This window comes from Gymnoscopelus braueri (assembly GCF_963280865.1).
Source record: "Gymnoscopelus braueri genome assembly, chromosome: 9".
NCBI lineage: Eukaryota > Metazoa > Chordata > Actinopteri > Myctophiformes > Myctophidae > Gymnoscopelus > Gymnoscopelus braueri.
This window is the reverse complement of record NC_137610.1, coordinates 29869642-29893047: the sequence shown is the minus strand read 5'-3', so window position 1 is coordinate 29893047 and position 23406 is coordinate 29869642. Positions and strand designations below refer to the sequence as shown.

General features: G+C 40.9%; 3 protein-coding genes across 3 annotated transcripts; 1 reads left to right on the top strand and 2 right to left on the bottom strand.

Moving 5' to 3' along the window:
• Nucleotides 1-399: 399 nt before the first annotated feature.
• On the top strand, nucleotides 400-13478 carry LOC308091988 (mannose-6-phosphate isomerase-like). Its single transcript, XM_080437760.1, has 8 exons — nucleotides 400-435; nucleotides 1854-1981; nucleotides 3882-4082; nucleotides 5738-5879; nucleotides 6573-6752; nucleotides 7160-7333; nucleotides 10770-10978; nucleotides 11067-13478. Exons 1-8 carry the CDS (start codon nucleotides 420-422, stop codon nucleotides 11283-11285), a joined length of 1269 nt encoding a protein of 422 aa, XP_080293886.1. The 5' UTR covers nucleotides 400-419; the 3' UTR covers nucleotides 11286-13478.
• A 1015-nt stretch (nucleotides 13479-14493) lies between these two features.
• Nucleotides 14494-16798, bottom strand: LOC308091473 (protein PML-like). Its single transcript, XM_080437106.1, has 2 exons — nucleotides 16559-16798; nucleotides 14494-15661 (listed from the first exon to the last, which is right to left on the bottom strand). Exons 1-2 carry the CDS (start codon nucleotides 16632-16634, stop codon nucleotides 15060-15062), a joined length of 678 nt encoding a protein of 225 aa, XP_080293232.1. The 5' UTR covers nucleotides 16635-16798; the 3' UTR covers nucleotides 14494-15059.
• Nucleotides 16799-18846: 2048 nt separating this feature from the next.
• On the bottom strand, nucleotides 18847-22400 carry LOC308092566 (DNA polymerase III subunit epsilon-like). The gene is made up of 3 exons (XM_080438541.1): nucleotides 22184-22400; nucleotides 20044-20086; nucleotides 18847-19657 (listed from the first exon to the last, which is right to left on the bottom strand). Exons 1-3 carry the CDS (start codon nucleotides 22190-22192, stop codon nucleotides 19113-19115), a joined length of 597 nt encoding a protein of 198 aa, XP_080294667.1. The 5' UTR covers nucleotides 22193-22400; the 3' UTR covers nucleotides 18847-19112.
• Nucleotides 22401-23406: the final 1006 nt, after the last annotated feature.

Below are 23406 nucleotides of genomic sequence, written 5' to 3'. Positions count from 1 at the left end.
CTGTGAAACCGCAAACCGCTCGTAAATATTGGTAGTTGCGGGTGCGGGTTTTTGGACTTGTTTCCAAAGTAAGTGTAGTTGCTTATTTTGGGCTTGTTTCCTAATGATATTTAAACCAGTGGTTCTCAAACATTTTCATGTCAAGGACCCCCAAATGTAATTGTCCATGGACCCCCCCCACCCCACCCCATCTAAAAGTATTATGTGACCCTTGTACCAGATTTGTGTTTGAAATATTTTTGAATATAAAAAAAATTCAAAACACTTAACTTTAAAAAAATCCGATAGTAGGTTAAGGTGTATTTAATTAAAGTGCTTTTCTTTTGGGCTTGTTTTCACAAACTTAGTTGCTTATTTCTCTCCCAAAACCTGGCAACTCTGCCAATGACCATACACACAGAAAACAGAACAGAACAGCCATGGAGGAAGTAAGAGGTGGGTGAGAGAATCCTGTATCCTTTTATTTTATTTCATCTATCTTCTTGGTGCATTATTACTCCCCAAAAAGAGTACAGTATGGTTAGAATTCTGTCTAGGATTACAATAATGTTCATCTCTTCATATACATGACTTAACGAGAGTCATTGATCATTTAATTACGATTGTAACGTTACTTGGAAAGGATAAATGCATATATTCAGTCATCACTGATCCTTGATTAATTGTCATAACGTCGTTATCTAGACTAGATCAATTAAAGCACGTTCAATGGTTGTAATTAAAGTAGCTGATGTTTTGCTTTCAATGAACGACGCAGAATCAGCTGGCGAGAGTTAAGGGACCGTCGCAAAAGTGTGTTTTATTCAGTGGTGGGAAAAGTACTCAAATGTTTTACTTCAGTAAAAGTAGCAATACTGCAATGTAGAAATATAATACTGTTAAAGGTAGGGTAAGTGATTTACTTTGGTTAAAATAAGTGTTAAATAGCTCTATATTCTGATGGTACTCATTGCTATAGAGTTTGTTTAGTATAAGGAGTCTCCCATGTCTCTCCAGCTCTTTATTAAACAGAAAATGCATTTTCAGTGCTCTCTCCTGATTGGCTTAAATGTTGTCACCTACCTGAAAATTTACTATATTCTGTTTACTAAAGAGCTGGAGAGACCCCTGTGACCGAAAAAACGCTCTGTAGCAATGATTACTATCAGAATATAATACTTTAACCTTTTTCATACAAATTTAAAAAATACCCCAAAATATCACTTACCCTACCTTTTAAGTAAAAGTACGGAATTCAAAATGTACTAAAAGTACAAAAGTATTGGCATAAAAATGTACTTAAGGTACCAAAAGTAAAGGTACTCATTATGCAGAATGTCCCATTTCGCAAGTTTTCAAATGTATAAAGATCTTCTGAGAATAGCAATCTACAAGCTCACAGTGCGTTGCGCTTGTAGATCGGCTATTTTCAAATGGCCAAAATGTATATATAGAGCTGAAGTGGTTACTGTATGTTTTTTTTTAAATAATAATCAAAATCTACAAAGTAACTAGTAACTAACGTTTTCAAATAATTGTAGTGGAGTAAAAGAGTATAATATTTGCCTCTGAGATGTAGTGGAGTAGAAGTCAAAGTACTGAAAATTGGAAATACTCCAGTAAAGTAAAAAATACCTCAAAATTGTACTTACTCATTGTACTTAGTACAGTACTTGAGTAAATGTACTTAGTTACTTTACACCACAGGTTTTATTGCTGTGTACTGTAAAGATGCTGGGACCGTCGTCACCTTAATATAAAGTTTGATCTTGTCTTCTGTAAATAACACTGTAAGTATACGTCTGGTGTGTGATGAGGTATCTATTTCTGAACAGAAACTAGATCTGTGTATTTTGTGATTTTTTCCTCCACAGTATTTCCACTGACCTGTGCTGTGCAGAACTATGCATGGGGGAAGGTGGGGCTCAGCAGTGAAGTAGCCAAACTGGTTGTTGGTGGAGACCCTCTGGCTGTAATCGAAGATGGCAAACCATATGCAGAGGTACCCTTGAGTAGTAACTACTTATTGGAGCTGTGTTATGGGCATTTCTTTGCTGTGAATAATAATAATAATAATATCTTGATTTTATATAACACTTTTCTGAGTACCCAAAGACGCTTTACATGGGGGCATGAGAAAACAGCAAATAAAAACAATGAATGCAGTGTAGGAATGTGAAAGATGGTACTGAAAAAGGTAGCCGGAACGGTGGGCCTGAAAAACGTATACATACCCAGTGAAATCATCCCTGGATAGAGAAAGCTTAAATTCAGGCTTGATGCCTGAATTTATACTCTATGGTGTATTTACAGTATATAGCGCCTTTTATCCAAAGCGCTTTTCAATGTGCCCATTCACACACCGACAACAGCAGCACCAACCTGCTCATCTGGAGCATTTAGGGTTTCAGTGCTTTGCTCTAGGACACTCCGACACTAACACAGGTAGAGATCGAACCGGGAATATTCAGTTTCCCAAGTGGCCGCACACCTCCTGAGCCACTGCTGCCGACTAGATATTCGACCACTGAATTGCCGCAACAAGAGAGATTCACAAAGCTCAAACTTGTAAGACTATTTGAAAAGCCCATTACATGTATAGATTATCTATCTTCACACAAACGTTACGTCACGTCAAGATCTTGACAGCTATGCTCTTAACCCGTCATGCCAGTCATGCATCCATCTATTCTTAGCCTCAAGGCAGCCTCTGGAGGCTTTGTCATAAAGGTCAACAGCCCTAGTTTTGGCAGTGTGACCTTATCACGTACATTAACAGCGGAATCACAGTTGAGTAACATGCTGTGGTTGGTGCTATTGATTTGCATTATTTCTTATCTGCTGGGGTTGTGTTGGCACAATGGCAGAGCGAGTTATCTGGATATGGCAGCATAAGCATTTATTGTTAGAATGCCTTCTCTGTGTCAACTGACCAAAATATATATTTTTTAACCTTTATTAAACAGTTACTAAACATTATTTACTCACATTCACACTTGGAAGCTGTCCTCTAATCGGCCATTGGTTTCTTACCAGCTACACTGAAGCAAATTACACAGTGCCTTGCTCAAGGATACTTTTTCAAGTGGAGTGGAGAGCATTAATCATTAACTTTACCGATCCAGATTTTCGCAGCAGGTCTCACTCTTCGGCCTCAAAATGTGCATCCTTATAGTCACGCTTCCATGTTAGACCCTAATTTGGCAGCTATATTGTAAACCTGCAGTACTCTGGGTTCCCAGGACCCCTGGATTAGGATCTATACCAAAGTATCCCCTGATCGCTTTCCGTCTCTCACATAGCCTGGCCCACGAGTTAAAAACTTTTAATCTGATTTGATAAGATTTTGAAATCCTATATTTTGTGATCCAGGATCAGATAATCCAGCCAACTTTTGTCTCTGTATTTCAAAGTATTTCAGGATAGTGTTGGGGGGGGGGGGGGGGGTTGTTAAATCATTATTTGAATACACTGTTCTGAGAGGTACAGTAGGAAAGTGTACACTGCAAATGTGACAACAAATTATAAATTGTAATTGTAATCAACCATAAAGGCTATTTCAATTTACAAACTTTAACATCTTATTTATAATGAAACATATGTTTAAATTAATTGTATGGTGCATTTTGCTCTGGTAATCCACTCTAAATCTACCCTTCCAGTGCGATCAAGGTAATCCAGATTTTGATGATCCCAATCCTGTGTTTTTGTTTTGAACTACCCATTTTGAAGATTTTATCCCGATTAAAGCTTGGATTTGATTTCCTGATCTGATCGGATATCCATATCTTTGGTTTTGATTTGAACTACCCAAAATCCAAATGATCTCATTAAAAGTTTTGAACTCTATGGATGGGTGGCGTGCTCACCCTAAAGGTGACCTCTCTCTGTCTCTCACATAGCTTTGGATGGGTGCTCACCCTAAAGGTGATGCCCAAATCAAAGACAACAGAATATCCCAGAGGACCCTGGGAGAGTGGATTACCCATAACCCTGCCTGTCTGGGGTCAAAGGTCAAAGACACCTTCCAGGGCCAGCTTCCCTTCCTCTTCAAGGTGCTTTCCGTCAACACAGCCCTGTCTATACAGGCACATCCCAATAGGGTGAGTATACCATGTGTGCACACACAAAAAAAATACTGTACATGCAAAAGACCACATACTGTATATGCGCTGTCTAATCTCACAGGTATCCACGTGCACTGATGTACATGCAAAAGAACACGCATGCACTCTATACAAACGATATGTGCACATACTGTTCATGCAAAAGAACACACATGCACTCTATACAAACGATATGTGCACATACTGTTCATGCAAAAGAACACACATGCACTCTATACAAACGATATGTGCACATACTGTACACAATGTTTGGTCATTCAGAACTCACCTTTCCATTTGGAATACAGGAATTGGTTCTGGACAAGGTGTAACAGGAAATGTACAATAATAATAATAATAATAAAAAGAATAACAGTTTACAGGTAAAACAACAATGTGAAAATGACAAAGCATTGTTGAGATTAAGGCCTGAATTATACTTAACATACAGTAAGTGTGCAAACGTAAATGACAGTGCTCGGCCCACGTGTTGCAAAAGCACGGCCCGGTTATACATACCCTACATGTCACTGTGGAGGTACTAAACAGAGTTCCATTTGAAACTATGGCCTAAGCCTACTACATTGTTAAAGATAAAGCAGAAGTAAACGCATGTAAAAGAAGAAGCTTCATCCTGTTGTCGACTGCGAAACCCATGCTACAACACAGGTCATTCTGTTGTTTCCTGCTACAGAATCCCACACTACAACACAGGTCATTCTGTTGTTTCCTGCTATAGAAACCCTCGCTGCACCGCAGGTCGTGCTTGTTTTGTGTAAGAATTTGAGGTGACATAATTTAGAAGAACCACAGGGTCAGTTTCCCCAGCCGGGACTGTAAAAAGGGGACCCAATGCCTCCCTGCTTGGCACTCTGCATCAAGGGTTGGATATGGGGTAAGTCCCTGCGACATACTAGCGTCATGTGCAAGGGGTGTACTTGTAGATCATGGCTGGGGGATGTACTTGTACATCAAGCCGCCGCACGCTACAGAAACAGGAGATAGGCTCCGGAGCCTATCGGCCACATGGCTCAGGAACCGTTGGTTGCCAAGGCTACTTACCTTTTTTTCAATGAAATCGACTTACACCTTTGTGTATTATGTACTGTATATGTTAAGTATGTTTTTCCCGACTAATGCTTACTATTCCCTTTAAAATCAGAATGTTTAGCATTACTGTCAGGATTTCTGTCAGACAGTGTATATGTTGTACGTAAAAGAGAACTGGACTTATATACAATACACAAACAATGAATGACATGCTACCAGGAGCAGATCATATATATAACCCATACAGTATGTGTAATAAACATTGTACATTCCAGCAGCATTGAATACAGTACAGCTGCGTTAGACCAAATGTATCAATGTCATATTCAGACAGCAACTGTCACCTGATTTAATATCCTTGGGAACTATTAGAGGTAGCACTATCTCTGTTCAATCACTCTCTTGTCAGTGTTGTTCGTGGGCTGGCATAAAGGAATTGAAAACACAATTATTTATATACTGTTCTACTGATGGTATTTGTTTGAATACATTATTTGTTACCCATTAATTATTTATTGAGTACTTGAACAAGCTACTGAGATGTGGGCATTCAGCATCACTAATCATCCTGTCTCGTCTTCGTCATCATGGTGTTTGGCCAGGAGCTGGCTGCCAGGCTTCATGCTCAGTTTCCGGAACATTACCCCGACAACAACCACAAACCAGAGATGGCCATCGCTCTCACCCGCTTCCAAGGGCTCTGTGGCTTCAGGCCTTTAGAGGAGATCCTGGGCTTCCTGACATGTGAGTACCCGCAATCCCTTGAGCTTCCTGGGATCATAAAGATGGTTTGGGGGTTGTTGAGATTATTATTATTGTAGTTGTCATTATTATTCATTTAAGAGAAGTAAGATGAATGCTTTATATTTGGTGACCGTGCATACTTTTAAAGTGCAACAAACTATAAGATAATGCTAGCTATTGATTGATTATTGCAATGAAGTTTGTTTTTTGTGACGGCGCAGGTCTGCTTCCAACACAACTCACAGAAACGTAGACAAAGTCTGTCTGTTTTAAATTGAGTTTGATCTCAATTTAAAACTAGCCTTCCCTGCAGCTGTCCCTCTGAATCAGTGGCGACACGTGCTCTTTTCAATCACATCAAGGATCAGTCAAATTGATAAACAGAGACGGGTCTGTTTTGCCACCACTTATGGACTTGTTACAAAAGATAGGAACTCACTAAGTCCAGAACTTCTGTAATTCATTTCTTGAAGGCGTCTTCAAGCAAAAACGGGGTATTAAGTTTCTCATTAATTAATAACAAAGTAAACATCAAAACAATAAATTGTATAAAATAAATAAATAATCATGTGGAATATCAGTACATCCCAAGTTTATTTAATTAATGTATGTATGTATGCTTGATACTTCTCACCAAGGATTGATCTCAGAGAAAGTCATATTTCACTGTGTGTGTGCCTGTCTGTCTGCCAGCTGTCCCAGAGTTCCGTGCGCTAGTGGGGAACGCAGCGGCAGAGGAGCTGCAGTGCAGCGTGGGAGATGCGGTTTGTGTGAGCGAAGCCCTTAAGAAGTGCTTCACTAGGATGATGAACTGTGAGAAGAAGGTGTTTGTCGACAAACTCAACACGCTGGTGAAGAGAGTCACTGAGGAAGGTGAGGAAGACATCGGTAGAATGATGAAGTAGTTACAGAGAGAAGATTTCATTGTTGTAAAGGGGTGTCTGAACGATTTGTAGCCCTATAATTAGACCGAATAGAATAGAGAAATGAAAAAACTCAATTCTGACCTGTCTCTAGAAGATATGCCCCTCTCTGATAAGATAAGATGTGTTTTATTTATTGTAAATGTGGAAAGACAAAGCAACCACTTAAAATGTCTTGTATTTTCAAACTACTGATTTTAGATCAAACTTTACTGATCCCTGAAGGGGAATTATGGTGAATCATTGGCATGCCCATTTGAAGTATTAGTGTGATTGGTGTAATTGTTTGAATGGATGGAGTGTGTTGGACTGACCTACCTATCATTGATTGACGGATGAATGTCACTCTCCTTCCAGGTGCGGCGGGACACGATACATCCAGCAGCCATGGAGATCTGTTGCTCCGCCTCCATTCTCAGTATCCTGGTGACATCGGATGTTTCTCCATCTACTTTCTGAATCACATGGTGCTAGAACCTGGCCAGGCAATGTTCCTCGGAGCCAACGAACCCCATGCCTACCTGTCTGGTGGTCAGTTTGATTAATTGCACTATCCATGTTGATTAATGGCACTTTTTCACTGTATGGTGGGAGCTGCATTGTGCCTTTGTACTGTAGATCTAGAGAAAGCATATGATAGGGTGCCGTGAGAGGAACTTTGGTATTGTATGAGGAAGTGGTGCAAGACATGTATGGAAGTTGTAAGACAGTGGTGAGGTGTGACAGAGGAGTTCAAGGTGGAAGTGGGTCTGCATCAAGAATCAGCACTGAGCCCCTTCTTGTTCGTTATGGTGATGGACAGGCTGACCGATGAGGTTAGACAGGAATCCCTATGGACCATGATGTTTGCAGATGACATTGTGATCTGTGGTGAGAGCAGTGAGCAGGTAGAGGAAAATCTAGAGAGGTGGAGATATGCCCTGGAAAGGAGAGGAATGAAGGTTAGCCGTAGCAAGACAGAATACACGTGTGTGAATGAGAGGAACCCAAGTGGAACAGTGAGGTTACAGGGAGTAGAGGTAAAGAAGGTGGAGGATTTTAAGTACTTAGGGTCCACATTCCAGAGCAATGGAGAGTGTGGAAAAGAGGTGAAGAAACGAGTGCAAGCAGGTTGGAATGGGTGGAGAAAAGTGTCACGTGTGATGTGCGATAGGAAAGTATCAGCAAAAACGAAAGGGAAGGTGTACAAGACGGTGGTGAGACCAGCTATGTTGTATGGTTTAGAGACAGTCGCAATGAGGAAAAGACAGGAAGCAGAGCTGGAGGTAGCAGCAACTAAAATGTTGAGGTTCTCTCTGGGAGTAACAAGGATGGATAGGATCAGGAAAGAGTACATCAGAGGGACAGCGCATGTTAGATGTTTTGGAGATAAAGCCAGAGAGGCCAGACTGAGTTGGTTTGGACATGTACAGAGGAGGGATAGTGAGTATATTGGTAGAAAGTTGCTGAGGTTGGGACTTATGGATGTAGTGAAAGAGGACATGAAGTTAGTTGGTGTGAAAGAAGAGGAGGCAGAGGACAGGGTGAAGGCATGTACACACTGCAGGATATTTGGTCCGATAATGCTGTCGCCGACCTTTTTTGGCGCTCGCCGACAAAATCTCCCGATCTGACACAGATCGGCCTTTGATCGGCGAGCTAATGCTCGCTGTGTGTGAAAGGCTCCGCGAGACGATATGGCCGCGATTATCCGCTCTGCGACGGCTTTCCGACCTTTTTCAGATAACTACCCTGTTAGATATTCAGCTCTGTCGCAGATAGGACATCAGACAATATCATACAGTGTGAAAGGAGTTGAGACCACTCTGCGAGGAGATGCACGCTACAGCCAATGAGAGCACATTACAGCCACCGTGGCTATGGAAGGTCGGTGGACCTGACCACAACACACAACGCATAGTTACCGTCCAGTCCTGTATTAAGTTAAACATTATTATAAAACAGAATGAGAGTGAGCGAGCGTGCTCAAAGGGGGGCTGTTTATTTGAGACTATTGCACAGAGAGAGAGAGAGAGAGAGAGAGAGAGAGAGAGAGAGAGAGAGAGAGAGAGAGAGAGAGAGAGAGAGAGAGAAAGACACAGAGAGCGAGCGGTGTGTGTGTGTGTGTGTGTCGTTGTCTGTGAGTGAGTGTTGCCAGATTTTGCGGGAGAAATAAGCAACCAGGTTTGTGAAAACAAGCCCAAAAAAAGCGACTATGAGCACTTTAAGCCTATATACAAATACATTGGATACTTGAAAATAGACGATCTACAAGCTCACGTTGTAGATAGGCTATTTTTAAAGAAGACATTTGGGGGTAACCTGACTCTGCCAGATGGGGGCGGTATTGAGTAACTACGTTTCTCAAGACAGCTGAGAAACAAATGTTTGACGTAAGCTTCTTGGATCTGGAAGCGTCAGGTTAATTTGGGGGGGGTTGTGGAATATTTTCCAAATCCACACAGATCTTGTTTGAGGGTCTATGGCACAAAATATTTTCAGAAGGGCTGCGCCTCTGCGGACAAATATTAATTTGGGAGTCCTTGCCATGAAAATGTTTGAGAACAACTGGTTCAAACAACATTAGGAAACAAGGCCAAAAAAGCAACTACACTTTCAAGCAACTTTACAGAAAAACAATCCCAAAGTCGCTTATAATAAGCGGACATGGCAACTCTGTCACTGACTGCTTCAGCGGAATCAGCGCACTTGCCGTGCGAGGGAGAGAGAGAGAGAGAGGGGGAGAGGCATATCACGGATTACGTCGATTAAAATGAATTGGAATAAACACAAATGTATGTATTGGGTCTGACTCTGGAGATAGCATCCTAGTGAACTATCCTACAGTGTGTAATCCCTGGTCGGGGATAAATATATAGTGTGAAAACCACAACGACATATGACAGCCGATGTCAAGAAATAAACTCCTGCAGTGTGTAATGCTTAACGATCAGATGACCCCCGAGCACTTTAAGGTCCTGCAGTGTGTACCTGCCTTGAGATGGAGGCAGATGATTCGCTGTGGCGACCCCTGAAGGGAACAGCCGAAAGGAAAAGAAGAGTACTACTGGGCTTTTCCATTGCGCACAGTACATACTACCTGGTGCTTGGTTTTGTGGTTCCAAGCAAGCTGATGCATGCAGGACTCTAGCCTGGTAAACCCTCCCTCCGGAAATCTCATTTCTATTTGATTCCTGGAGTGAGTCTGGCCTGATCCGCCTTTCTGCAATATTGGCTGTGTATGCCAAACGGCCGAGCCTATCAGCGTCGTCGCTCATTGTTCTGTGATTGACAGCTTACGTTGGCCAATCAGGTGGCGAGTTCGAGTGAGCCCAAAACACGAACGGCAGCCATCTGCGGCCAATTCTCCGCTATTTTTTTACTTCAAAAAGCTCTCTAACTTCTATTTTGAGGCACGGAATTTACTTATAAGATATCGTTTGGATAGAATTTAGTTGTTTAACTTCATATATGTGGTCAATTAATCATGACAAAGCCTATTTAAAAATAAAAATTTAGAGAACCGGTAGGGGCGGGCAGTGACACCATTGTATCCGAAAAAGGCAACCCATTTTGGGTATGGCTGTCTCAAAAGTCTCGTTGCGTCACATTAAGACTGGTGAACTGCTGATTGGCTGAAGGGGAAAAATTATCATTGGCTGAAGGGGTTGTCAGTCAACGGTATTACTCCCGCCCAACTCCAGCACAGCCAATATTGCAGAAAGGCGGATCAGGCCAGACTCACTCCTGAAATCAAATGGAAATGAGATTTCCGGAGGGAGGGTTTACCAGGCTAGCAGGACTCCCCTACTGCATGGAAGCTCCTGTAGTGAACTAGCGTAAACATAAGTATTGTGTCAGTATTGACTCACTTGGATATGGATTAAAAGTAAAAAATGTAATTCAAATCTTTGGCCATACCATACTTAATTCTTTCTGCCTCCCTCTAAATTTCAATGCCTCCCCCACCCCAACCTGTCTTGCTCAGACTGTATGGAGTGCATGGCGTGTTCAGACAACACAGTCCGAGCTGGCCTGACGCCCAAATACATCGACGTCAACACGCTGTGCGAGATGTTGAACTACAGTCCTGCTCCAGCCAGTGCCAAGATCTTCCCCTCCGCCCAGGACCCCTCTGACCCCTGTGTGACCCTCTACGACCCCCCCATACCAGACTTCACTGTCATGAAGATACAGGTAAAACAATTGATGAGTACAAATTGGGCATTTCTTAGTGGTCAGGCAGGGTGAGTACCAGCTGCCCTAATCTCACCTTGTCCCTCAGGTACCAGCGGGGGTCAAGGAGTACACAGTGGCCCCACTGGACTGCGCCGGGATTCTCCTGGTCATCGAGGGTGATGCCACTGCAACCTCTGCCGCTGCCCACTCTGACATCAATCTCTGTCGGGGCATCGTCCTCTTTGTGTCAGCCAATGAGAGTGTCTGCCTGCATGTTGCGTCCCAGTCGGGGATGACCATGTTCCGAGCCTGCTGCCTATTGTAGGGAATAGGATTCTAGTCTGTGAGTCTGTCGTCCTGCAGTGTGAGAGTGGAGAAGTCACACCGTTCCCTGGGGTTTTGGAAGAACTTTTATTTTGTAGCACAGAGTTGACAAAGTTTGGGTTCTGCCTGGTTCTACACACATTATTTATCCAGTCCTGAATTTTACAGAGAGATGCTGTTGCAAAAAAACAAATTTAGAACCTTGTTGAAATTTTAAGAATAAACTATCACTTGGTGGAATCCAGCACAAAGCCACGGTGAATCCAGACTCCTCTAATTGATTGGTCCAAACACTTCCTTAACGAGAGAAACCACATGACTTCTCTGCTGTCTCCCCAACCAATCACAGTCTAGAGCACCCTGTGACCTCCATGCCAACAGGCATGCTCCCTGAGTCAAGTAGTTGACAAATCGAATGCAACTGGATTGGTTTAACTGGATGTAGTGGTTTTCTGTAAGGTACGACTACAACCCCAGGTCAACATGATTACATTAACACACACAACACACAGCCTAGGTCTGCACAATATTGCATAATAGGTGAAGGTGGAAAACTGATGTTTATTTTTTGTTTCGTTTGAATATGATCGTATTCCGTTCTGTGACATCTACTTTGAATTGACAGGCCAGACATTCTGTTCAAGAACAGAACATCCTGTTTAAGTCGGTCTCCAGCACTTTTCTTTGAAATATGTTGCAATTTGGAAAGTTTAGTCATCATAAGTATTAACCATTTTCCAATTAACTGTGTAGCCCTAAAATAAACAGTATGGTGAACCCTCCGGTATGGTGAGATGTCTACTCTGTCCATGTGCAGAGTCATCACATCGTAGATGGCTTATTTATTGTCTACGAGTACAAAGACCATAAACATTCAAATAAGCCATAATACCAACAAAAATCTTTCATATAAGGGATATCAATGCATGCGTACCATCTAAAAAGTTGTATTCTTAGTCATGTACTAAGATGTATTTAAGAACAGAAGAATGATCACTATATAGATCCGTGTCATGGTTACTATTAGCATAGCGAATACATTATTCCATACAGCACGGCTATAGGACTCATCAGTATGGTTGGAATGCGGCTTTGACAAATCAGATTGCTTGTCCGAACATATCTATTATACAAGAATGAAATCACGGTACTGCTCACATATAATACAGTACATATATTGTAATGTACTGTACACCTGTGTAGAGTAGTGCAGCATATTGCTGTACCAAGCCCATCACAGTACCGTATTACAAAAACAGCTTCCAGAGAGACTATGTTATTTTGTTTTATGCTTTAACACTTTAGCGAATTGCTTTGAGAAAATGGAATCGGTTTACTGTGACCTCAACTACTGTACTCAAGGCCAGATTAAGAATGGGTTTCTTTGTTCATCCTATCCAGGGTTGGTGCAACAGTAATGGCTGGGAAGTTTGTGTACAGTACCAACCTTTCTTGCAGAAAACCACTTGTCAATTTCTGAATTTCAAGTAAAAATGTGAAGTTTGTCTTTTGAAATGGCAAAAAGTGTCTTGTAAAGGGTGGACCACAGTGGATGATGACTGAAAACGTTTCCAGCCCTGATCTATGTTGAAAGAGTTTAAATTCATCCCATCCCATCCGAAGGCCCTGGGCTGAAACAGACCACAGATTATACATTCTACTGTTGAAGAAATATTGGGGGTCCATTGTGTAATGTCATAAAGGCCATATGTCTATGCTACTTTCCTGCATCCTGTGTACTTACTGTAACACAACTTCCTGTATGGGGTGCTTTGATGTTTTACTGTGTGTATCTGATCCTGCTGTCTTCTTCCTGATGAAGTAACCGTTCACTGCTGGTTTGTTGGTGCTAATATGAAGGTCTAACAATAGTAGATATTTAAGAATTTAACCAATCAGGCACTTTGTTACTGAACTTGTTTGCACTAAAGTGTTTTACTTTTAGAATTTTAAAATACATGTGTGCATCTTAATAGCACACAGATCTGAAGGCTGTGATGGTATAACAAGGGTTCTTTTTTAATCTAAGCAACTGTATGAGAATGTTTTCCAATATTAAAGTCTGCAATGAGGGCATGTTTTAGTGTTTTGGAATGAGATGGTGTTTCCCACTGCATGGAGCTGTGGGGAGAAAGTATAGTACAGAATATAGTACAGTATCTCAAGATGGATGAATAAAGACCTGTTCCGTTAAGTGTTTCCCTTTGCTTCCGTGTCTATATCCTTTAACTAGCGCTTCATTATACTTAATAGAATGCAAGAGAAATGCAGAGAAACTGAACCAATCCAGAAATATTGACATAATTATAGATTCAATTCCAGATAAAATGTTTAGTAGCCACATGAAGACAATTAAATCTATTACTATTATCTATATGAAGATACGGAAAGAATTAGAGGATCCAAACAAGACTCCCCAAAAAGGTTGGATAATGCTTAATAAAATGTCAAAGTACAAACTTATTTTCTAATAACTATTTTTGCCAACTAGTTACATAATGTACTATGCATTTCCTATGGATACTTTCCTTGTGACTATATTTGATTACCATCTACTTTCCTTGTAAATAACTGGAGATTAGGGGTCTGTAAAACAAAAGTTCACTTTACACACGTTTCATTTTTATGTATAATGCACTGTGTTGTAGGCATAAAGGACACTCATAAATGTTACGTTCGAGGTTGGTACCTACAGTATACTGAAGGACGAAGAGTCAGGTTGTAGTACGCTTGACCAGGGCCGGGTCTCCTTTGGCATGTGGGTTCAAGTCCTAAGTGTTGTCTGAGTATAAGATGTTTTTACAATATGATACTCCTGATGAATCTGTATGAGGAAAAATACAAATACACCCTGACCTAATTTTGCCAATCTTATTTCTTCCCTAAATTCCTTGTATGACATTAAATGCCATTTTATGCCTTATGTAAAGCACTATGAATTTCCCTTTGTGTATATGAAATCTGCTATAAAAAAAATAAACTTGGCTTGGTGTCCCAGGTCTACATGAATCCCCAATAGACAACTAAAATGAAAACCAGCAGTACTCTGGACCCCAGGACCTGAGTTGAGAACACACGCAGATCACACAAGGTGGTTAAGAACTCCCTTGGCCTTTTTTCTGTTCCAGTGTGTGATCAACTCACACATCCTTTTTTAACAAGCAAATATACTCAACATACATGCATACAAATACTGCACCCAAAAGGTAAAATTCAAGACATTTATTAGCAACTCCATCACACCTTAAAATCATGTATAGGAAATAGAATTAAGTGCATTAAATACATTTATCTTAGTTAGATCATTATTATAGGTCATAATTTAGAGACAAAGTATTTTGGATGATCAGAAATGGATATCAGCCAATCGGAAGCAGCCTAGCAGGCTCTATTCCTGAGACTCAGTTGACATAACTGTCCAATGTCTTTCCACTGGTATAAAGGATTGATGAACAAGGTTTTATCGACTGGAAAAATCTGGACTGCAAAAGTAATGAGGATTGGCTCCCCTTCAGCAACAGCAACCATGAAAATGGCCTTAAGCAATCCATGTAATAATCAGCGTCAGTGTTCATTGGCCATCAAACTGTTTAGCAGACCCTTTTCACAGCAGTTATTTTGGCATAAATAACTGCTGTAGATAACCCCAGCAGAAGGTACTGTAATACAATTAATTGTGGCCAGGGTGTGTTAGGTGTTACTGTGTGTCAGCATGGATGCACAGCTCCTTATGCCGGCACACAGACACATGAAGCACACCCACAATTAACATTACTTATCGTTCAGGTAATGAGCGAGAAGCCACAGATTGACCAGATGTGGACTTCGATCCCGTCCGTTTCACAGATTCCATAGCAAAAGCATGTCTGTGCATAAGCGTCAAGTCGGGCTGAAGTGCACGTCCGTAGAGCGTCTGAAGGGCACGCACGTCCTCCAAAGCATCATGGGCCTTGTAGTCCATCCCCAACACCTCCCGGACCAGGTTCTCCTGTCGGAAACTGCGGAGGCCACGGTCTCTGAGCACGTCGCGAGCCAGAGGCAGGGTGTCCAGGCAGCCCGAGACTGAAGACTCAAACTCGGCTCCAAGCATCAGTTCATCAAGCGCTCTGGCCAGGACCGGGCAGTCAAAACGCCTGATGTTGTGGCCAACGAGGAGCGGTTGACCCAGCATGCGGAGGAAGGCGATGAAGGCCACCAGCACCTCCCGGAGGGAGTTTGTGCGGACGGGCTGGCGGTGGAGGTAGAGCCTGTGTCTGCGGACCCTGAAGCCGGTGACTCTGGCAGCGCCGTGCTGCATGCGACAGCGGGGTACGGTGAAAAGGTTGAGAGAGTGATCTCCGCTCACTGCGGCCAGCTGGATGATTTCACAGCTCGCTCCTGAACGGTATGACGAATACATATGGGTGAAGCGATTAATCCACAAAATCAATTTATCGAATCAACAGTCATGGAAACTTTATCTAATTACATCTTAGTAATCAGTTTAGTAGTGATGCATCTTGTAAAATATTTCTCGTAAGTGATTGTAACCTATATATTAACGTTTGTCTTTGTTTCATATTACATAACGGTCATTTAGCAGACGCTTTTATCCAAAGCGACTTACTTAATAAGTGCATTCAACATAGGTAGGCAAGAAAAATACTAATCACCGGAAGTCTTAAGTGCATTCTCTTCTAAAACAAGCAACTAAGAGTATACCTAGCGCTAATGTAAAATTGCAATACTGTATATCAGCTACCTACTTTCTTAAACAGATGAGACAAAATCAAATGAGCAAGAGCTAAAACCAATAAGTGTATCAAAATAAACAAGACCCAATAAAACAAGAGCTTGTACAAATAATTGACAACAGAAAATGTGAAAAGTAGTTACATTTGTAAACTACAACTGCATATGTCTGTGTCCCTGACCTAGACCTCTTCACTCTTCAGACAAAAGCCTTTCTCATTTATCTTATATTTTATTATTCATAGCTCTTAAGACTTTGTAAAACAATTACAAAGGCGGTAAGTGCTTATTGTGCATACAATTAAACTGTTTTGGTTTGAAAACGTTGAATTTACTGTGAGAAGTCAAACACAACGGCCAGGAGGGGGCGCCATTTCTAGTTTGTTCCATGTTACACTGACGCTACTTCAGCAACACAAATAAATAACACACATGCATTGTGCTAGTTAGTCCTCCTATTTATGGTAGAGTGACTAGAGTCTACCTCTCTATAAAACAGGGACACCCGAAAACATGAGACACTCCACTCTCTACTGCACTCACCGAGTCCAGTTGTCTCCAAGTCAAAGAAAACCAGCGGTTGACAAGGATCTAAATGAACCGATACGTCTGTCTTCATCACGCTTTAGGACGACAGTTTTAAACCTAAACTAACCGACGGCTGACCGGTGAATCGGTGGCCTTCACAGATAGTAGAAGTAGAGTTATTATTGTGGATAATACTCATCAGTTCCTCCTACTATGTGTAAACGTTCCGAGTTCCAGACATGGGTTGTTGTTGTTCCCACTCCGTATTCATTCAAAACACTGACGCATGCGCATTGCACAAACTTAATCTAGAACACTGTTTCCCAAACAGTGGGTCAGGACCCATTTTTGGGTCGCGGACACATGTTATGGGTCGCAAGTAAAATATCCCTTTATTTTTTGTTTCCTACAATTTGTTTTTAAATATCATTTAAAAAACATTTCCCCCAAAAAATTAAATAAAGCAAACATTTTCAAAATGATTTTTCAAAATAATTTCATGAATAAATAAAAAAAGAAATCAAAGAAATTCCATATATTAGAAAACAAGTAGTGAAAATAATCATTGTGAGCTTGTAGATCTGCTATTTTCACTAGTTTGGGTACCGGGCAAACGTTTTATTTTCTCTTTTGGGTCTTGAGCTAAAAAGTTTGGGAACCACTGATCTAGAATGCTGTTCTAAACGTCAGGTCCGGGGACCACCAGGGGTCCAAATGCACCCTTACGGGTCTGTAACTCTTGAGAGTGTACAAAATGGAACCAAACTCGAGTTTGTTGTTTGTTGTCTTACACTCTAGTTAAGATCCACAAAAATGTGGAATGCCCTACCAAAAGAAGTAAAGGAGTGTAAACCCTACTCACCTTCAAAACTGCCCTAAAGATACACCTTCAGGAGGCTGCAATTTGAAAATGGCCCCTGTCTAAGTCTTAACCTACCCCCCCTACTCCCCCCCTTTTCGTTTTCTTCTTTTGTACATTTTTTTTTAACTCTTCATACCAGTAACCTGTAAGCTGATTGTATGACTTTCTGTATAGTAGTGTGTATATCTGTCTGTCTCTTATGTCATCATGATTTGTGTGCATGCGGATCTCATCTTAAACAAGCTTAGTGCTTAATGAGACTCCCAGTTTAGTAGACCTTGTATTGTGAATTTGTACTTCCATGTACTGATGTTCTCATGTCTTACTAAATAAAGTACATCAATCAATCAATCAATTATATTTGGTGCTGCATAGTTAATATTGTTTTTTGATTCCTCAAAACATTGAGTGTGGCTCATCTTAATTACCAGTGACCAGGGGTCATCGCCATGCTGGCTTGTGGTGGACATTTTTGTCAAATTTCTATTTTTGCCATGGACATACAAATGAGTGGACAATGCTATTCCCAGTGCCTCAACTTACGCTCATTCTTTGTGTGAAATCTGGATAAGTATTACTACCCAACAGTTTTTTTGTTTTTGTTTAGCATTTATAGCATACTGTAGGATACATACTAATACCTATGCAATTGTTTTATGTCAATCCAGCTGGCTTGCTGTTATTTTCTAACCTATTACACATAATACCTTAGGTTTTTATTATTATCAAAGTTACAGTATAAAATCATTGGCCAGTCAAGATTTCACACCAAAAAAAACATTCAACATTAAATAATGTGAAAAGAAATAATCTTCAAAAGCAAAGACAACTTTGGTGAAAGATGGAAAGGCAGCATGGTCTCAACCACTCTTTAAAAAAACTTTATTAATCAGTATATACATGATCACTATTACAGCAACACAGCGTACACACTACACAGCTTCACACTTTTACACAGTTCCACACACTCACATCCCAGAGCTACAGTGACAGTCTTCTACTGTAGGCCACTGGGTTCCTCCACTAGAGGAATTTGGTTGTGAGTCACTTGCTCAAAGGCACATTGACAGGAAACAGAGAGCATTGCTCATTTACATTCTAAAACTAATCATGTGTGGAACAAAACTGGGGGGGGAAATACTGGCTTTAAAACACAACAGAAATATTGTTGATACAAAGGCAAAATTGTATTTGCTATTTTTCCTTACATTTTTTCTTTTTAGCACACTTAACTCCTGTGCTGCGATGGTCCAATGCCCAATAGATGGCAATGTTCTGATGATTTCTGATTACAGTAAGTGGCAAAAGAAGATGTTCCTTTGGGGCATGATTTAGCAAATATTGATTGTAAAAAAATATATACATACTGTATAATATACAGTATATTATACTGTATATATTTTTCCCCTTTTGCAATCGTTAATTTTCCACTATAGGGGTGTGTGTGTGTGTGTGTGTGTGTGTGTGTGTGTGTGTGTGTGTGTGTGTGTGTGTGTGTGTGTGTGTGTGTGTGTGTGTGTGTGTGTGTGTGTGTGTTTATTTATATATTTATTTTTTGTCAATAACATGCTGAGACTTTAACACTAAAATCACAAACTAATAACACTAACACTAAATAGAAATGGGTATCCAAAAACAAAAATTGGCCAGCTACAAACTGAAATATTAAAGAAAACTAAATACTAATAGACCAGAAATAAAAACTGATTAAAAATGTGTGCAACTCAGTACAGTGTTGTCGTCTGGCTTCCACTTCATGTACAGCTCCTGCAGAACCCTGACATCTTCCACAGCGTCGTGTGCATTGTAGGATGTGGGAAGGAAGTAGCTCACCAGATCCTTCAGCTTGTGGCTGCTTAAATGAGGGAACAGCGCCCTGCTGAGCGGGAGAGTGTCCAGAAACCCAACGTTGGCCACTTCCAGGAAATTCTGCATGAGGGAGCACCTTTGCAGGCTCCTGGTCAACACCACACTGTCGAAATGCTTGGCGTTGTGGGCTGCTAGGAGCACAGGAGCCTGTAAGGAGCTCAGGAAGCTGATGAAGTCGGCGAGGGCATGGTCGAGGGGGATGGTGTCTATGGGCTGTCCATGGAGCAGGAGTGAACGCCGTTCAAAGCCATGCCCTTCATGGACAGTGAGGCCGTTGATACGGGAGGCACCAGCGTCAATGTCACGGCGCGGGGAGATGTACCTGTTAAACATTTTGCCGCCACTGATGGCAGCCAGCTGCAAAATGTGACACTGTGCCGTGTCTGATTGGGTAGGACAGAGAAACAAGAGAGACAAAGAGAGAGAGAAAGTTAGGAAGGAAGGGGTGAGAGTGAGGTGAAGAACAATTCAACCAATTATCACAGTTTGATCGTTAAAACAATTGGCTCGGCAAACATTGAACAAAGATGAAAGATTTTATGGACTTCATTTGATACAGACAATACAGAACTGCATACACCACTGAAACGGAGCAGTTAATTTATTGTACTACATACAATAGTTTCAAATCCATAAGGAGTGCAAACAAACAGGATCAACTGGGTTATTATCAACAGCATAATAATATATCATTTTATAAATAAATTCCTCTGCTGAAAATAATTTAGACTTTGCCACAATACAAGTGAGAGATTCAAACACACGTTACCTAAGCCTGTTGTCTCCAAGTCAAAGAACACAACACCAGCCATCTGCAGTGAAAGAGGACAAAGATGACAGAATAATGTGGCGCGTGTGTGCGTGTGTGTGTGTGTGTGTGTGTGTGTGTGTGTGTGTGTGTGTGTGTGTGTGTGTGTGTGTGTGTGTGTGTGTGTGTGTTCTTGCTCAAGGTTTATTTTTACATGAGTTTAAGCGCTTCGGCTGCTTGTTTTCTTGTCACTCTTTATCTGCCTACCTGGTTGACTAGAATTCATGAAGTTTAGGCCTACTCATATGCTGCAAATGTATTTTCTTTTTATTAGGCTGAGCTGGATAGACTGAATGGGACGGCTATCCCTACTGAACAAACTGCAAAGACATACCTCCATTGTATTCTTATCACACATTTTGTTTCAAAGGGTCATTTGCTGGTGCCACAATCATCTGTAGAACAACTGTTTAAGAGAGCCATTAAAGTGTTTGATAAAAAAAAACCTAACTCAATACCATCACTGTACCAGTCTGGAAAAACATAATATTACAAGATTAGAACATTTTAGAGCTTTTAAAAGTGCCTGTTTTATTTACAAATGCCCCCTAAGGGAATGTATTCATTGGAAGAGGGACACATGGACTGGGCTACTAAATTAGGTTTTCTGAAAGGTAGGGTAAGTGATTTACTTTGGTTAAAATACGTGTTAAATAGCTCTGAAGTCCTGACTTCACTGCCAGTAGAGGGCACATTCCGCAGGTTCATGGCTTTACTTTTTGTATTGATATCCTCATTTGGGAATCTTCGATCGCTTCATATAGTAAAGTAAAATATGTATAAACATACCATGTTATTGTGCATTGTGCCTCCATTTATCTGTTTGCTATGGATTCATGTTATGTTTAAAGACAATTTGACATTTTGGGGGGGGGAAAATGATTTTTTTTTTTTCAAATAAAAATATTGTTTAATCAAACAACAATTTCGCGGACCCCCTGCAGTACCTCCACGGACCCCCTAGGGGTCGCGGACCCCCTGTTGAAGACCTCATAGAGTGTTTGTTCAGTACATAGTCTCCCATGTCTCTCCAGCTCTTTATTAAACAGAAAATGCATTTTCAGTGCTCTCCTGGTTGGCTTAAATTGTGTCACCTACCTGGAAATGCACTATCTTCTGTTTACTTAAGAGCTGGAGTCTGAGAGACCCATGTGTGACTGAACAGCTGGAGAACCCCTAGCTCCGACGGAATCTCTCCCTCCGCTGTATAGCTCCGAGATGAGGTTCCTCGTTTCCCGGTGCCGTTTGAGCAGGACATTGTCACACGCACATTATCCACTTTACATGTTTCTTACTCTTACCCCTTTCTGCACATCGTATCCAAAAAGTAAAGGTTTTCTGAAACGCTCACAGATGTTTTAAGTTCTAGCTGGCAAAATCTATCCAACGAGTTGAAAAAAAGTATTTAACTCGCTCCTGTCCTCTGCCGGTTACATGTTTTTAAGACATTGCGCAAGAGTTGCGCCCGTAGAGATAAAATTACTGATTCCCTTACTGGTCAAATGTTGAATTGCATCTTCTAATGCAAAATATTATGGAACCGGCTTAGGACAGAAGCGAATTAAATACTTTTTTCAACTCGTTGGATAGATTTTATTGCCAGCTAGAACTTAGAACATCTGTGAGCGTTTCAGAAAACCTTTACTTTTTGGATACGATGTACAGAAAGGGGTAAGAAACATGTAAAGTGGAAAATGTGCGACAATGTCCTGCTCAAACGGCACCGGGAAATATAGAAACCCCTGTGACTGAACAGCTGGAGAGACCCATGTGACCGAACAAACGCTCTGTAGCAATGATTACTATCAGAATATAGTACTTTAACCTTTTTAACCAAAACTAGATCACTTACCCTATAGCCTACTTAATCATGATTCATGTGTAGGTAATTTTTTAACAAAAATCGTTTTGTTTTAACAAATTTGCATTTACTGTAGGCTACATAGGCAGCCGAATATAGGCATTTTATCTCCCTTTTTATAGCCTTTATAGCCCTGTTGCAAAAACTTGAGGCTACATGGAACAAAGGTGTAAATTCGTATTATTAATCGAAGCAAAGTTTGGAATAGTAATAGTTTACCATTATGCGCAATTGTCTTACCATGGCCATTACGACGGTCAGCGAATCCCTGAGAAGGTTTAGAGTAGCTGTGAACGTGCTATTCAAAGCTCATCTGCGGATGATGCATCCATCTCTATAAGTTAAGAGACACTCAGAACGAAACTTAGTCCCTATTACAATATTCAACAGAATAGAAACTAATAACCAAACAAGGAGTGGCTGCTATTATGAGTCACCAAAGCTCTGGGGTTAAAGAAGGTCTCTCTCTGTCACCATGTCAGTCTGAATACAAAAGATGTTCATGTCAAAGGTTTCCTCACGCTTCGGTCAGGTTCTCTTTTGTCAGATAGAAACAGAACCTTTCTATGTTCTGTAAACGTTCATTTAGAAGCGTCATCAATGTGTTTTCAGTTCACCAAGGCTAGTGGAAAAAGTACAGATATTTAGTATTTAGTATTTTAAGTAAAAGTATCAATACTGCTGATAGAGTTAATCTTGATTGATCTTAAACTTGATTGATCCTAATTTGTCTAGTGTCATAAACCTGCTTAAGATGTCAAATTAATATAGTGATGTCTTTTTTGGCCTGTACTTCAGTCTTTTAAACATGCCTTTTGTAACTCTACTATATTTTCCCTTCCAAGGCCATGTAGCTGGCTCCATAGTTGTTATCTGGTGCCGGTGTGGGTGCAGGATATGCTCGGCTACATGAAATGCACGGGGTCCTGCGCTTGCTACCGACGTCACACACTATGATTGGCTGTACGTCTGAACGATGACGTGGCACATTCTGATTGGCTTGTGGCTTTTTTTCTTTTCAAAACTTTATTGAACACTGTAACAAATCACACTAACTAACTGTTCTTCATATAACAATGTTATGTTGAACGTCTTTTTCCAATGGTAACCTATTTATATCATTGATATATAAAATAAGTTTGAAAAGGGCTTAATGGTGATTATTTAGTGAATAATGGACAATTTGTTTGTTTTAACAGAACGTTTTATTAAATAAGTTTGAAGATGCTTAATGGTGATTATTTAGTGCAGAGGTCTTCAACAGGGGGTCCGCAACCCCTAGGGGACAGGGGGTCCGCGACCCCTAGGGGATAGGGGGTCCGCGACCCCTAGGGGATAGGGGGTCCGAGACCCCTAGGGGGTCCGCGGAGGTACAGCAGGGGGTCCGCGAAATTGTTTGATTTAAAAAAAAAAAGTATTGACATGTTAAATAAGTTTGATAAGGGCTTAATGGTGATTATTTA

Coding starts and splice junctions, on each gene's coding strand:
- LOC308091473 (XM_080437106.1), bottom strand. CDS start 16,634: ATGAAGACAGACGTATCGGTTCATTTAGATCCTTGTCAACCGCTGGTT. Junction 15,662..16,558: donor CTTGGAGACAACTGGACTCG/GTGAGTGCAGTA, acceptor CATACCGTTCAG/GAGCGAGCTGTGAAATCATC.
- LOC308092566 (XM_080438541.1), bottom strand. Junction 19,658..20,043: donor CTTGGAGACAACAGGCTTAG/GTAACGTGTGTT, acceptor CTACCCAATCAG/ACACGGCACAGTGTCACATT.
- LOC308091988 (XM_080437760.1), top strand. Junction 6,753..7,159: donor GAAGAGAGTCACTGAGGAAG/GTGAGGAAGACA, acceptor CTCTCCTTCCAG/GTGCGGCGGGACACGATACA. Junction 7,334..10,769: donor CCATGCCTACCTGTCTGGTG/GTCAGTTTGATT, acceptor TGTCTTGCTCAG/ACTGTATGGAGTGCATGGCG.